This window comes from Pseudochaenichthys georgianus, chromosome 3 (genome assembly GCF_902827115.2).
Source record: "Pseudochaenichthys georgianus chromosome 3, fPseGeo1.2, whole genome shotgun sequence".
In the NCBI taxonomy this organism is placed as follows: domain Eukaryota; kingdom Metazoa; phylum Chordata; class Actinopteri; order Perciformes; family Channichthyidae; genus Pseudochaenichthys; species Pseudochaenichthys georgianus.
Genome location: NC_047505.1, coordinates 16,168,580 through 16,185,007, shown reverse-complemented (window position 1 = coordinate 16,185,007; position 16,428 = coordinate 16,168,580). Strand labels below are relative to the sequence as shown.

At 39.3% G+C, this 16,428-nt stretch overlaps 1 protein-coding gene across 2 annotated transcripts in view; it reads left to right on the top strand.

Annotated features, from left to right (window-relative positions):
• Positions 1-750: 750 nt before the first annotated feature.
• LOC117463376 (non-muscle caldesmon-like) overlaps positions 751-16,428 on the top strand; it is a 54,287-nt gene continuing 38,609 nt past the window's right edge. For both annotated transcript variants that reach the window (XM_034105610.2, XM_034105602.2), the window contains exons 1-2: positions 751-961; positions 10,424-10,564. In XM_034105610.2, the coding sequence (XP_033961501.1) occupies positions 903-961; positions 10,424-10,564 (200 nt within the window). In that variant the 5' untranslated portion in view covers positions 751-902. The remainder of the gene's footprint in view (positions 962-10,423; positions 10,565-16,428) is intronic.

Below are 16,428 nucleotides of genomic sequence, written 5' to 3'. Positions count from 1 at the left end.
CAATAACAAGTTAAGCCTTATGTTTATCTGTAAACTCCATGAATCAGAAAGACTCAAAGGCAGAGCTGCCAAATAATATCAGAGGACAAAACTTCAGTAACTCTGACATCAACATAGTACAACAAACGTTACGCACTTCTCCCTGGAGATCTTACGACCCAATCAGTGAGGTTGCATGCTGTGCAAGATAAGGTGTCTGGAGAGGCATTAACTTTATTATAAGTTAATGTAGCATTCAAATAAGTATTTTTTTACTAAGACTATAAGTTGTTAATGTTGCTTTAGCAGGCAGGACTTTAGAGACATCAATAACTTCTCAGGTAAAAAGTGTTTTATTTTTAACTGGTTGCTTTGTTGAAATAATGCAAATGTATTTTTTGTGTTCTGTAAAAAACAGCAAATGAGAAGATGACGCTGCAGCAAATGAGAAGATGAAGCTGCATGTCACAGTTGTTGTTGCATTTTTAAAGCGCAATGAGGGAGTTTAGTGTATAATTAGCTGGAGTCTAGGAATGTGTTAATTAGATCACTGTATACTAACACACACTCTGTTACTCCCTCACAATATGAATATGTACAATATACATGCATAGTATATTGACACTGAACCACTGTTATGATATCATCTTACAATCCCCTGGGTGAGTCACATGACCCCTGTTAGGGTGAGAGAGAGGGGGGGTCAAACGCTTCAATGAAAACCACATGGAGGGAGGAGAGAGCTGCGATCAGAGAGTGAGGGAGAGAGAGGCCAACATGAGCCACAGAGACACACGAAGAAGAACAACAGAGCAGCTGTAGGAAACATCTAAGGACCAGAACTAAGGTCAGACCCAGGACCAGAGGCTGCCCACCGACCAGCACCAGAACCAGGCCCACAGACCAGGAGCAGACCATCCACCATGTCAGAGTCCATCAAAAGAAAGAGCTCCAGCAGACAGCTCCTGCAGAATCTCATCAGGTGAGACAATGACAATGACAGGTTTTACTTTTATTTTTCACCCATACCTGCAGTATAAAATTAAAGTAAACGTTTTTTGTGATATCAATTGAATTTTCTAAAGGTTTGCTCTGTGCAATTTGAAAATTGTTCACCACTCAGTAACTTAAGGTCAACATAAAATAATGAAACATGTATCAACCAGTGGTAAATACCTCGGCCAGATTGGAGTTTACAGTACAGTAATATAATTGAATATCTGTATTGTATTGTTGACGTTATGCATGCATAATACTCATTTAATTTGTGATACTTTAGGGATTTATTTTAATAACACTTAAATACTTTTCTTATATAATAATACTTTCTTCTGTATTTTGCTGCATTGACACTTGAATGTATCTACCTGTCTGTCTGTTGAATAAATGCATGACATGACATGACACTTTTTAAAAACATACAGTGTTCTCAAAATGGAAACAACCAGGGTCCTAGAATCAAACCATGTGGAACACCAAACAACATTTAAGCAAAGAACAAAGATACAGAAGACCAGAGCACATTCTACGATATAGTTTATTCAATTTTTAAGCTTTCGGCCAATATCTTACTGAGGGGTGATTCTAGTAAATGCAGAGACGAGTTTAACAACTCCTAAACATATACCCTTAACATCATCCATCAGATTATCAGTTATAAATAATCATGTTAAATTGATTGGTGGTGTAAACTGCCTGCAAAGTACACTGATAACATTTGTCTTTACAACATTTAGTTTGGTTTCCAGAGCTTCACACCCACATTTAATAATTCCAACTGTGTTATTCGTTGGAGTCTTCAGCAGTCTTGTGTATTGCTTTGAAATGCTTGACTTTTCTTTGGCACTGCAGCAACAGAGGTGTCGTACAACAGAGCTATAAGACAGCGGCTCTCAGCTGTGCTCCATTCCTGGTATACCTTCACTTTTCCCTCTACCCTCGCTCGGGAGAGTAACTCCCCTTCACCAGGGGAAGGTGACGCAAGACATATGTTTGATAAATTGTCCAAAAAGTGGCCAAATGCTGTCGACACCTAACTGAGATCTGGGGCCTCATTTATAAAGCCTCGCTTAGGATTCATGTGGGAAGGTTGCTTACGTAGGACAAAGCAAATAAATACGCACAGACATTTTCCGATTCATCAAACACTGCGTACCGGCGTAGGACGTGCGTGCGGCATGTCCTACGCCGGTTTCCCTTTCTAAATCACAATAAACTCGAAATGCGGCGCAGCTTTTGCGGGTTTCACGTAACGCCCATATTTGCCTATAAATAGTCAAAGAAACGCCCCGTATTAATGTTAATTTTGACTGACTGCATAAAGAAGATCGCAGGAAATGACGACAGAACAGCTAAAAAATACATTTCACACCTTGTCAGGTTTTGGTTCTTTTGGGAAGGTGGAGACAAATCATATTGTTTGGTGGATGCAGTTTGAACCAGACTAGCAGCATGGAGGTTGGATCGTCACCAAAATAAATAAATAAGTGGTCCGAAAAAAGTTAATGACAAAATACACATAACCTTCCTCAGGATCGGAAAATGTGCGTATTTATTTGCTTTATCCTACGTAAGCAACCTTCCCACGTGGATCGTACGCAAGGCTTTATAACAGCCTGTCCTCCTACAAAAAACGACCATATAGGTTGATTGTTCAGCAGCTTATTACGACCCAGAGTCACATTTTAAAGTGTAGCACCTCTAGTGGTCGTGTAAGAAACAACATGCTCCCGGCCCGTTCATTTCAAACGCTTCGGAGGGACGTTTATTCACAAATAACCCTCTTGAAAATCCTAAATTGTGGAATAGTTTTGCCATTAAAATGCTTTTTGATTCGATTTCTGGCGAGAAGTGTATATAATCCACGTCCAGTCGATGTGTAGGATCTATAGTTTGATAGATATTACGAAGATGATTTGAGGTCTCGCCAGGAGAACGTGTATGCAGCTTCCATGTAAAGTTAGCGTGGGTGAAAACAGTTTTTCCGGTCTCGAAGTTTTCATAATAAAACCGGATATATTCCCCGCACTGTCAAATGATTACACAGTGATATCTGCATTACTCATCATCCACTAAAAAACATCAGTTTATCCTTGTTAATTACACAATATTGATTGGTTTAAATTGTGTACAATGCTTTTGTGTTTTTAACCTTCGATTCAGAGAAACAAATAGTTTTTTCGGAGTTAAGACACTACAGTTTCCGAAGATACTACACTACCCAGAATCCCCAGCTATCGTTTGGGACTACAACATTCGCCTTGCTTTACAAACCCCGTGATTAGCCCTCAAGCTCTGTGATTGGATGTTGGAGTGGCAGTGCAACAAGGTTACGCTGAGCGTCACAGCTCTATGAAATGGAATGGAACCACGGCAGACTGTCCAAAACTGGAATTGGACGGGTCCAGCCCCCCCCCCCCCGAACTACACATGCTGGCTATTGTGTGTTTCGCAACATGTTCTATGGCACGTCTCTTTATAAGACGTTTTCGTATTTACCATACTTAGAAGTTGCCAGTATTAAACTGTGTACACCCTGGAGGTTTAGGGGATACGAAACACAGTGGTGTTATCAAATGTAAAGCATATAATTAATAAATGGGTGAATTAATATGACACCTAAGGTCAGAAGAGCTTTATTTAACAGCTGATCTTATGTCTGTGACCCCGCCTGTTGTTCATTGATAAGCCTGAAACATGCACTTGTCAAGGTTCAGAGGCACATTTTTCAAATATGGCAGTAGCCATCGATCATCTTAAGATAAGATAAGATAAGATACTTTATTGATCCCAAGTTGGGAAATGTTTTTGTTACAGCAGCATGTACTACTTTGTTCTACTCCACTACAATTCAGAGGTTACCCTGCTATTTTTACTCCACTACATTTATTTTAGTTACTTTGCAGATTCTGATTAATGATGTGAAATATAAACAACCCTTACATCAGACTTTAGTTACACCTGAGTCAAATTCAGGGAAGGTGATTGTCAAGTGCCAAAATAAACTATGCAATATATTAGATGTTACTTTGTCAGACTTCATATTTATCTGTTGATACCCCCAACGTTTTTTTTCTTATTCAAAAGAAGACCTTAACTTAAAGTATTCTTTAATGTTTAAATAAAGCCTTATTAGTTTGTCTGTTTTGCACATCCTCCTGTTAATATATTTGGACGTCCTGCACTAAACTGTTTTATTGTAGAGATCACTACAGTATCTTCTTCATATTTTCAATTTTGTATGTAGGCTACTCTTAATATTTAAATGTTTTCATCAAATAAAACGTATTCAACAACAACATTCAATAACGTGCTTTAACCACTAGGTGGCGCGGGTTAAAAAAAAAGTGGTGGAGTTAATAAAACATAATAATATCAAACATAATATGACTATTAACTTTATTGTGAAATTAAAACAGAACGGTAAAGGAAAATACAGTTTCAGTCTCTCGATTTGAAGCTTATGCATTGTACCATTAGCCTGTATAGACCTGTAACAGTCAACTGCATGAGGAGTTGGAAACGTAGTAAATAATATCTTTAAAAACTACAAGAAAATTGTTTTCTATCAGCTGTGCACCGTTATGGTGTAAATATAGCCTATCTACCAATTGGATCAAATATAAAAGTCAGCCGAATTAGTGTTGATACTGCAAGGAGACGTATTGTGTGAAAATAAATGGAAGATGTTGTTTAATTGCTAATATGTTTATGATCCATGTCACGTATTCAGTTTTGGCGGCATTTCTTACAGTTTGTCAAAAGGTCTTCTGATCAGGGCTCTAAATAAATATTTACGGCAGATATGTAATATTTAATGCAGCCGACCCGTGTATTACAATGCCGTTATGTGATGACTTCCAAAGAGAAAAGCAAGAACACTTGGAATAAAGTATTATTTCCCAATTTATTTTTTCCTATTTTATATCATATAAACACCATATCCCAACATGCATTGCGGCTAAAACAATCAATGTTTTAGCCTATCAAAACCTCTGAAAAAAGAAAGGTGTCTCTCAGAATCGAAAGAGAAAAACCTATGGGAAAAACACAAAAGCATTGCACACAATTTAAACCAATTAATGTCGTATAATTAACTAGGATAAACTGATGTTTTTTAGTTGATGAGTACTGCAGATATCACTGTTAAATCATTTGATCATTGGTTTTATTATGAAAACGTCGAGACCGGAAATACTGTTTTCAACCCGTAACTTTACATGGAGGCTGCCGCATACCTCAAATCATCTTCGTAATATCTATCAAACTATAGATCCTACATATCGACTGGACGTGGATTCTAAAAGTACAATATACACTTCTCGCTAGAAATATAATAAAAAAGCGTTTTAATGGCCAAACTATCCTACAATTTAGGATTTTACAGAGAGGGTTATTTGTGAATAAACGATCATCTGTAACATTTGCATTCAACGGGAGCACTAGAGGGCGAAAACTTTAAAACGTAATTATAGGACGTATTAAGCGCTTGAACAAACAACATATTTGGTCGTATGAGTTGGAGGACTTGTTGCTTTATAAATTAGGCCCCAGGAAGACTCAATTCCCCCCATGCAGGTCACCTGGGCAAGTGGTCTGGCTGATTGGTTGGTTCCAAATCCTAGTGAGATCTGATCTCTGAAACAGTGCATGCTTACTGGCATGATCAGATGACAAGAGTGTATACAAAAAAACAGTTTTCAGAAAATATGATACTTATCTCATGTTTTTTTTTTTTCAATTGTGTTCCAGAGTTATCGATCTAAATAGTGCCTTTAACCTCAAAATATACCCAAAGACATGCTTTTATATTGGTTTACACTACCGTTCTCCCTCTTGAGAAGGGGTAAAGGCTCTGGAATCTATCATCACAACCTATTTTAATTCAATCTCATTTGATCGTAAGCTTTTCTTTTCCTTTATACCCTTTTACTGTTTACTTCTCCTTGGACCTGTTTTGGCAACTTACTCCAAATCCTCTCCTCGGGAACCTAATTTAATGTGTTGTTTTCTTTGTTATTTTCTTCTCTCTCCTAACTACTGTTCCCCATTATTAGTGAGTTTCTTGTTTCCTCAGTGATCAGTGGAACATTGCTGTGTGACTTCACTATAAAGAATTACACTCTGCTGCAGAGTTCAATGGCTTCTTTTATGGCTGCAACTTCCTTAATGGCCATGACATCATCTGGCTGAGTCCTGAATCCCCTCCTGCGCTACTACCCACACACACACAAAGAAAATGCAGTTCCCCCGACCTTCATTGCCTCATTGTGTAAATGGTGGAAAAAGTGATGCATATCAGACATATTTCCCCCATCATTTGGTCTTTTCACATTTGTGCTTCTCAGCGTCAAGTCAAATCACCCAGCAGGCTCTAAAGGTACCTGGAAGTAAACATTGTCCTGCAGAGACAATACCCTGTAACAGCAGTTATTTGTTGCGTGAAAAAGTGGAGCAGTCATGCTCTATGTTATTGATATTTAACGTACTGGCATTTGATAGAGGACATGACTTGATACCCTCAGCTGTCAACATCCCTGTCATCCCTGTACAGGACTCTTTTTTACTTGCGGATTTGTTTAAAGATAGAATTAAGGATATTTAAGCCCCAAAATATTTAAAGAGGCCCTATTAAGCTAATTTCCAGGTTCATATTTGTATTTCTTGCCTCTACTATGAGATGTTTTCATAATTATTGTTCAAAAAGGTCTTTATTTCTCTCATACTGCTTGTGCTGCAGCACCTCTTTTCACCCTCTGTCTGAAACCAGAGCCCAGTCTGCTCTGATTGGTTAGCTGACTGGCTCTGTTGTGATTGGTCAACTGCATAGTGATGTCCCGCCCCTTAGCGTCTCAATATATACAATGTGTTGGAGCACTATACAAAGGAAGCGCAAGTGTTACGTACAGTATGGATGTCACTGTCGCGAAGGTTTGTTGTGGCATTTCAAGCAGGGTGGAAGTGTATGGGAAAGAAACTTCCTGGGAGTCTCTAGGCTATTTTTATTATATGTACAGCACTTTGGCTCGACCAAAAATCGTTTATAAATGTGTAATATAAATAAAACTTGATTTGATTTGATTTGGGAGGAACTGGCTGTGTTTTATATGTTCTGCGCAAGAAACCCTGTTCCCTAGAACGTTGGCTCTTAATTGTTTTGCCATTTACATTGTGGTGTCAAACGTAAATCTGTGCCCGGACTATGTTCAGAGGCTTGTCTTTTTGAGTGAATGAAAAGCTACCACCCTTGAGTCAGTGGTGGTCAGGGTGGATGGAGGGCATGCAGAGCTCAGGCCTTTAACACCAAAGTGCATCCAGAGTCCTGTCTGTAATTTGGTTTGGCAATATGAGCACTTTGGTTTAGGTTAGGGAAATAACGTGGTTTCTATTAAAAATTAATAAAAACAATTGTGTATCAAGTCACTGCAGACTTTTTATGTATTAAACCAGATGACAATCTTTCCTTAGCATTACCTAAGCACTGTCTGTTCCAAAACATAACCATAAAAAGTTGAATAATGCTTTTAAAATGAGCAGATAACGTTTTTAAAACATGCAGCAGCCGCGATAAGGTCCTTTGAGGATATCATAGTCATCCCTTGGTGCCTTACAATAATGATGATGTCCAGACCTCATCTCCAGTTGATCCAATTTCTTCCCCAAAAGACGTCCAAAACATACTTCTCATCTCAGATCAAATTGATTTACATAAACTAAAGGCTTACTCTTGCCAATATGTCTCTCTCACACTCTTGTGAGTGTGATCGTATGTAGGTCACTTTACCACATGATACCGCAGAATGTTTGACTCACAGCCGTTCGTGGCCAGTGTCCTCGCATACAGCCATAACAAATGACATCATCTGCATGGGTTTTTTTATATTTGAATTAGTTTTTTGCACTTTGAAGTAGTCCAGCAGTTTAATTCAGCCAAATGTTTCATGAGCACATGTTGAGAGAATTAATCATATTTTCAAGGCAACTGGTCCGCATGTTTTATATATTTGTTTAACCAACATGCTCAAGGTTTTGGTTGTTTTTTTTCCTTTACACTGCTACAGTCTTGGGACTTAATTCACAATCTGCTTTTACCAGCCTGTTTTTACCAGTTCAACCATGCAAACAAATGTATTTAGCTAATTAATGAGGCTTCAGTAGTCTTTGTTAATAAAACAACTCAGTAACCCCCAAAGTTTGGCTGTTTTAGTACAAAAACAGGGGACTTTGGAAGATTATTCACCACAATGAATTGATAACTGGCTTTTCTTAAAGCTTCATATTCATTTGTAAACTTTCGAATATGTATTCTGCACATAACAAGAATTGTAGATGTTGTCTCCCATTACATATAATAGAAATGATCCAAAAACAGGAGGAATTGTTACACCAACAAAACCTGTTTCAGTGTTCAAAATACATGGTTTGGACATCGTTTCTGTCAGTTACAGTGTAGAAAGAAGATTTGATAGCATAAACGGTATTAGATACATTTTTTGGAAAGCACCAAGTAAGTAAAAAAGCAACACAAACAAATTAATTAGCTGCAAATGCCACAAATATAAACAGGCAAGGATTGCAGATATGGAAATTGGCATGTAGCCATTTACAGAAAGCTAAAGGAGCTCCATGATTCTGACAATTACCAAATGCCATGACATCTTAGCCAGATTGTCTTAACTACTTTAATAGCAGTTAAAACAAAACCTGAGTGTAACAAGTCAGCCAGTTTGTCAACTGTTTGGGTAATGCAATTAACCTTTGTTTTTGCTTTCAAATAAGTTTGGCTAACCCTACTGTATGTGTTATTTTTACTTACAACTGTTCTTTTTTTGCCCATTGAGACATTTTATTAAGATCTCAGCAGTTATGCATGAGTGCACAATGTTATCATGGCCAGATGTCTGAAAATACAATGTGATTTAAAATTGTAAACTGTAATTATCCTTTCAAAACAATGACATAATTAGGAAAATGTGATTTTTTAACAGGTGCTCTCCAGAGACAGCTGGTTTCAAGCCAAGGTTCTTGTTATTACAAATGTTTGAGCAGATTTTCTCCAGAACTCTATCAGTATGGAAAGATGATGTTAGTCAAGATGATGCTAGTCAAGATTCCAGTTTTTCTCCATCCTCCATCTTGCTCCTCCTCCGTCTCTTCACCTCCGCCCCCTCTGTCTTTGTTTCTCTCCAGAGATTTTAATGAAGTGAAACAGCACGGCAGCTGGCTCCAGCTCCACCAGATGTGCTTGGACAATAAAGAGAGTTATTGTTATCAAGTCATTTCTCTCTGGAAACAGAAGAGCTGAATGGACTTTTAATAGAAGAGAATATCTTTTTGTTTCCTTTTGCTTTTTAAAATCCACTGAAAATCCCTTCTATATAAACTTTTCCATTGTAACCTTTCAATATTAGCAATTGAATAAATAATTTGAATCTGTACATGATGAGAGATAACATGGTTTCGATTTTTGATTACACTGAATTTACCTTCATCTTATAGTGTAACCCTCTGTCCACAAACTGTTGGTTTACTTATTTTATGATTAAAAGTCCCCTGTTGTGCTTTGTTAGGGTTTTCTCTTTCCTGTAGTGTGTTATAAAAGTGTATGTGCATGTTAATGGTCTGCGAAAATCCCAAAGTTCCCTCCAGAGGGAGTTTCTCTCCCACACACTGCCCGCCCCTGCCTGAAACACCTCCATTGGACTCCTTTGTTAACTTCAGCGACATGTTGACATCACTTTGTAACACTCATGCTTCTATTGACTCGCAACACATTGTTCATGATATACGATTGACCAATCACAACAGAGCCGGCCAGCTAACTAATCAGAGCACACTGGGCTTTGGTTCATACTGAGGGTGAAAAGAGGTGCTGCAGCACAGGCAGTATGAGAAAAACAAAGACCTTTTTGAACATTAAAGCATCTAAACATGTCACAGTACAGGCACTAAATACAAATATGAACCTGAAAAATGTGCATTATAGGGCCGCTTAAGGCTCCAATTTAAAGAAACCCCAATGCACTGCTGGGTTGTACACATGCTTCGAGCCAAGTACAATCTAACAGTTCAAAGTTTGTCTTGTTTCTATTGCCGGTTATCAGCTTTAAGGAGGATGAACTTAAGGTTTAGGGTTAGGGTATATTGAGTAACTGTCTCTTCTGGGTAGCCAAACATTGGTCAAACAAACAAAAGTGTATTTTTTTAATGTTCAGATACAAAATGTGTCAGGACGAAGTTGGAAAAAATGCCCATAAAATTACGGACAAGACATCTACAATATATTTGTTAGATGGAATTGTGCAAAAGTCGAAGAAAGTTGTATTCAAGGTGTTTTCCTTGGAGCCTCTATAATGTTGGAAGGCTCCTATATGGTATTCAATTAGTGTTTTGGGGGTATTTTAAGAGAGTGGTGACAGCCTGTTAATGTCTGTGTTGGTTACAGTTTGACTGCCCAGCGGAGCCAGGAGGATGCTGAGGAGGTGGAGCGGGAAAGAAGGAGGAGAGCCAGAGAGACGCAGAGAGGGGAGGGGAGCACCTCTTGGCCCGAGCCCCCACAACAATCAGAGCGCACACAAAACACAGAGTGAGTAGAACATTGAGACACACAGATTAAAGAGGCCCTTTTAAGCTTTCTTGGGGTTTGTCCCTTTCTTGTAGTGTGTTATACAGGTTGCATGTAAATGGTCTGCAAAGGCGTAACATAGTGATGTCACATAGATAGGCCAAGGGGCAGGACATCTCTATGCGATTGACCAATCACAACTGAGCCAGCCAGCTAACCAATCAGAGCAGACTGAGCTCTGGTTTCAGACAGAGAGTGAAAAGAGGTGCTGCAGCACAGACAGTATGAGAACAATAAAGACCTTTTTGAACATTAAAGTATGGACACATGTCACAGTAAAGGATACAAAATACAAACATGTACCAGAAAAATGTGCATTATAAGGCCCCTTTTAAAGCAGGGACACATACAAATACATGCACACTTTGTTTTTAAATATAGATTTCTGTCAAAGAGTTTCCATCTGTTGTCTTTATGTTCATGTACTCATTATTGCGCACAATGGATCAGCACTGTTCTATTTTAATTTCTTTTTTCAGTTACAATTTCTTAAGGGTTACAAAGTAAAACTAATAATAAATAAATAAATGTTAAGTGAAAGCTGGAATTCATTTGGAAAAAAGGTAATTAAGCGCTCCTGGTTGAAGGTGGACATTGAAACTGGCTGCTGGCTATAGCTTTACATTTGCCATATAGTTTGGTAACTTTCTATCCATCTTTTAATGAGAAATCCAAATCGCAAATTCCTGAAATGTCAAACGATTGGTGTCCAGATAAGTAAAAGGTGTTTAGTGAGAATAACATCTGGATTGTATCTCTTTAACTGTGCTAGATGTGAGACCTGTGTTTCTGATGTTGGAGGCTGGGCGACCCGTTTGTTTGTGTAAACTGTCCTAGATGATTACAGATGAGTCTCCATTACCTGCAGGGCTGATTACAGGGGAACAGACGTGTTTGTTTGTTCGCAATCAGTAGGTTAAGCTCAGTGATGCTGCAGGTGAAGGCGCTGAGAGAGCTGCAGTTTGTGTTCGACCAGTCAGCGAAGTGACGTCTCTAAAAGGGACATGTCTTCCTCACCTGAGAGTGTGAGTGGCTGAGCATGCTCATTTACAGCACCTTGAAGCAGAATGCAGTTTGCTCATTACATACTCCACTGTGAGCTGGTTTAGTCATCAGCTTAATGTTTTATCCTGCCTGATGATGTGAATATTCTTTATCGACGACAACAGGGACACTGATGTGCTGTTTACACGGGAACGAAACGGGTTGTATCCGCTACTTTTCTCTTTCGTATAGCCCGTTTGTTCACACGAGGCCGTAAGGGAACCGCGGAAACGGACCCCTAAAACGATAATGGGTCCCAAGGTGGATAGATCTGCGGACGGAACGCTCTGCGGGGCCAAACTGCTCCGTGTGTACGTCCTATACGATAATTTCCTGATAACGATGAAGCCATAGCCCCGCCTCTCCCCACCTCTGTTGCTCACTGCTGTAGCATGGTCAGTAGCTACTACAGATGTTAGTGCAAAATCTACAGCTCCTCTACCACAACCATCAGCAACAACTGGACATGTAGAACTACATGAACTACATGTCGCTACATCCACCGCGGAGAATAAACAGAAGGTTTGCTCGGGGTCTTCTTCGCTGCTTTTGGTGTATTTTGTGGCGGAAGTACAGCGTCACTTACAGGCCCGGCATATGTACTACAGCGTCTCCAGCATGTTTATTGAGCCGTTCGTTTGTGTTTGCGTTCCCGTGTAAATGGTGTCTGAAGCTCCAAAAACAAGTGTGGTTGCCAAGATGCTCAAGAATAGTGCTGAAAATTCAGAACAACATTTTTTAATTAAAAGACAAATTAAGCCCCAAGTCTGTTTTTCAGGTCTCAGGCTCGAAAATGACATTCCCAGAACAAATGACTATATCTTCACTTCTAAAAGGGGTAAATTAATAATCTTTTTTCTCAAAACAATGATAAACCTGTGAATTGGATGTAGAAGAGTCAGAATCAATATAGATTTTTTTTATTTTAAAGTAAATTCAGATTGAACATAGTAAACATTTTTAAATTATAGTGTCCGTCCAAAGAAAAAACATTACTTATAGTGAAAACCACCCTTGAATGATGGGATCGGAGACTAAAAGCTTTAGGAATCCAAACTATAACATATATAAAGTACCCTGTACAGGGGCGCCATAAGGGGGTTAAAAGTTAGGACGATTCTAAGGGCCCGTAACTGACAGGGGACCCAAACATTTTTAGAACATCAAGAAAAATGTTTTAAGTAACCTTTCATCAATCATCAATAATTAACATTAATATAACGTCATATTGATAATGTACTCACTAAACTTACGATTAATTTACTTATTTTCTTCCAAAAGTTAATTATCCAAAGCATCAAACTCCCCCCTCTATTTACATGTAATGGTTTGGTCCTGCCTCCAAACACTGTGCTCCACCGCTCTTCCTAGCAGCAGAGAGTGAGAGCATGTGAGGATGCTAGTACTTACGTGTGTGCCATGTCTCAACGACTAACAAAGTCAGGCTTTCAAGAAAGAAAAGAAAGGAGAGAAAGACAAGAAAGAGGGACTAAAGGGCGACAGTATGTCACCCAGTTTTTCAAAAGAAAAGGTGGGTGCGGTCCATGAGTGGTGGAAATTAGTCTGTTAGCTAAGCGTAGTCCATTGTAAATAATAATTGTAATGTTTTGCTGAAATTAAAGGTGGGGTAGGTAAGTTTGAAAAACCGGCTCGAGAAACACTTTTTGTTATATTCCATGGAATGCTCTTAACATCCCGATAGCAATGAATATCTTAAGTGCTTTGAAAAAAAATCCATTATAAAAAAATTCATCTGTGGAAGCCGTAGCACTGTAAAAAGCACGACAAATCATTTTAGCCGACCCGGCTAAAATAACTGGATGGCCTACCTGCCTGTCAGCCTTCCATCTGTGCACAAACTTATCTCGTGCCCTCATTGGTCATGTGCGCGTTCTTGTGTGTTGGAGGAGGGGCTCTGTAAGGAAGTGGCAGATTTGTTCCGGTTGTATTTTCAAATTCTAGCGCACTCGAGCTGGCTTCTCCAAAATTACCTACCCCACCTTTAAGTACTGTTAATATCTTCACAGAAAATGCAGAGGTTTTTAATTTCACTCCTCTTTTAGCTGACATTTAATAAATGCAGGTACATTTTTAGCAGCTATTCATACTAAATCAGTTGTCCCTCCCCCTGGTGCCAGGACCAACTTTATCTTTAGGATCTTTAGGCTCCGCAGCCCTGTCCCCCCATAAGGCTTTGCAGTCTTGCCATGCTGTCCATTGAAAGCCAGTTAGCTAGAAAGCTGGACTTCAAGGACTTGATCAATGACTTTGCCTATAAGAAGGCTAGGTGCTGAGCTCTTGGTGAGTAAGAGCCAGGGCTCGTAATAACTGTTAAAGGGCAAGGCTATGGTAACGATATTGGATCACTACACAGAAGATGCATGATGAGAAAAAGACTGAGAACAGGTAATAGGCTCTGATTTAGCACCACCATCAGGCCTTTTCATTTCCATTTCCGTTTTGTTGTCCATTTACACTTTAAAGGTGGGGTAGGTAAGTTTGAGAAACCGGCTCGAGATACACTTTTTGTTATATTCCATGGAATGCTCTTAACATCCCGATAGCAATGAATATCTTAAGGGCTTTGACAAAAAATCCATAACAAAATGTTCATCTGTGGAAGCCGTAGCGCTGTAAAAAGCACGACCAATCATCTGAGCCGGCCCGGCTAAAATAACTGGATGGCCTACCTGCCTGTCAGCCTTCCATCTGGGCACAAACTTATCTCGTGCCCTCATTGGTCATGTGCGCATTCGTGTGTGTTGGAGGAGGGGCTCTGTAAGGAAGTGGCAGATGTTTTCCAGTTGTGTATTTTCAAATTCTAGCACACTCGAGCTGGTTTCTCCAAAATTACCTACCCTCTTATTTTGTAGTTGGTATGTATAATTTAATTAATTAAAAAATCTACTGCTTATGTTATTTTTTTTGTTATAGCATTTTATAAATGATAATATTGGTGTTAATGTTCAATTTATTTTAATTTAAGAGGTCATGTATATTTAAGTTATATTTATTTAGATTTTTGAATGTTCCATTAAAAAATGTTATTAAAAAGGCATGTACACCATAAAAGATGACTATTAAGATCTATTGTCAGGACTGTTAGTGTTATATCAAATAGTGAATTATACTGCAGTAGAATGTTGCACGTCTGCACAGTGTTATATGTTCACCGCTCAGTGTCAGTAAATATTGTGCAGTTAGTATTGGACTACAAGATAGATGCAAGCCTGTACAGGTAGAGTTATTTAAAGCATAAATGAGTCGGTTGGGTTCTGGAGGTGTGGTTACAGCATTGTGCTTGGTTGGCGTGGCCTGAGCCTGGTGGTGGGGCCCAATGTGATATCTTTTCATGGGGCCCAAAATCCCTGGCGGCGCCCCTGACCCTGTATCAAGATTGATGCAAAACAGGTGAAATTAAAAAATATATATATGGGTGTATTTGCCATATCTCCGGCCCCCCTCGGTCGATTTTGATGATTGACACCTTTTTTGAACCGTTGGAGCCAATATAATCGAGGGGAGGTTCCAAAAATCCATCTAAACATTAACATTGGTGAATGCATGCCAGCACGCCCAAAACCGGAAGCTGGGTTGTATTCCTCACACTATGAAAACAACAACAAATCTCAGTTTTTGAGGGGTTTTGACAAAAATTGAATGATGGATTATCAGTAATCATTTCAAAGTGACACAGACACATTGAATTGACCTTCAGCAGCGTTTTGATCGTTTTAATGCCATTGAACACAACTTTTGATCAGAAATCAGCAAAGGTAAGACATATTTGCCGTTTTGACTCAGTAAAGCTACACTGTGTGTGTTGTCTGGGTTTGCCTGAGCTGCCGTGAGCTTTGGTCGCACAGTGATGATACTTATACCGCTTATAATCTGTGGAATCTCAGCTTTAATCTGATATCTTGGTTGTGCAGATCCGATAAGTAATAAAGTATTTATACCGTGAGTTCTGTGCTAAGTGGGTTAGCATTTCTTCGCTCAAGGCCAAATCAGAGGCTCGGCGTTAGAGTTGTGTTGTTAATACTGCCTGATAGCTAAGTTTCTTCCCGTTAAGTGGGTATGACACATTCATAGTTTGTTAAATGTTAAGAAGCCCTCAGACGCTGTTTCTTGCAAGATGTTGCGTTTTGCCCCCGGTACCAGGGGCATGGGGCTTAACTGGTCATAATTCCATTGTTGAGGTCTACTAGAATTGATTTATATTGTGCAATTTTCCAAACTCACATTGGTTTCTCAAACAGCATCTCTGTAAACTACGTGTATTCACTGAATTTCACTCTCTGCCTTTAACGGCTCGTTGTAGCTCCAATAGCTCCAGCCTCCACCCTCCCTGTGAGCACAGTGTGCTCTGATTGGTCGGGACGTTGTGAATCGCGCTGAGCTCTGTGGAGGTGTGGTTTCCTTGTTTAGCGATACACAGCGGAACACAGCCAAACTCATCCTGAGCACACACAAAGTCACAGCCGAAGTAAAAACAATAAGTGTGGCTTGATATTGAGTAAGAAAAAGGTTGATAAACGCTGTGAGAATGGGTCTGCAGAGAGAATTTCGCCGCGATCCCAACTGTCTGTTATCAGCCTGCAGCCAGGGAGGAGAAATCAGCAGAGCTGCCTGTGTTACCGAATAAGATGTGGGCCAGACTTATTACTGAATATCATTCTTAATGTGATACCAAGTCCATCTGAGACCTGTGTATACCTTCAGACAGCCTACAAGTGAAGCACACGTTGTTTACTCACAGTTAGCAGCGTGGAGAAATCTTC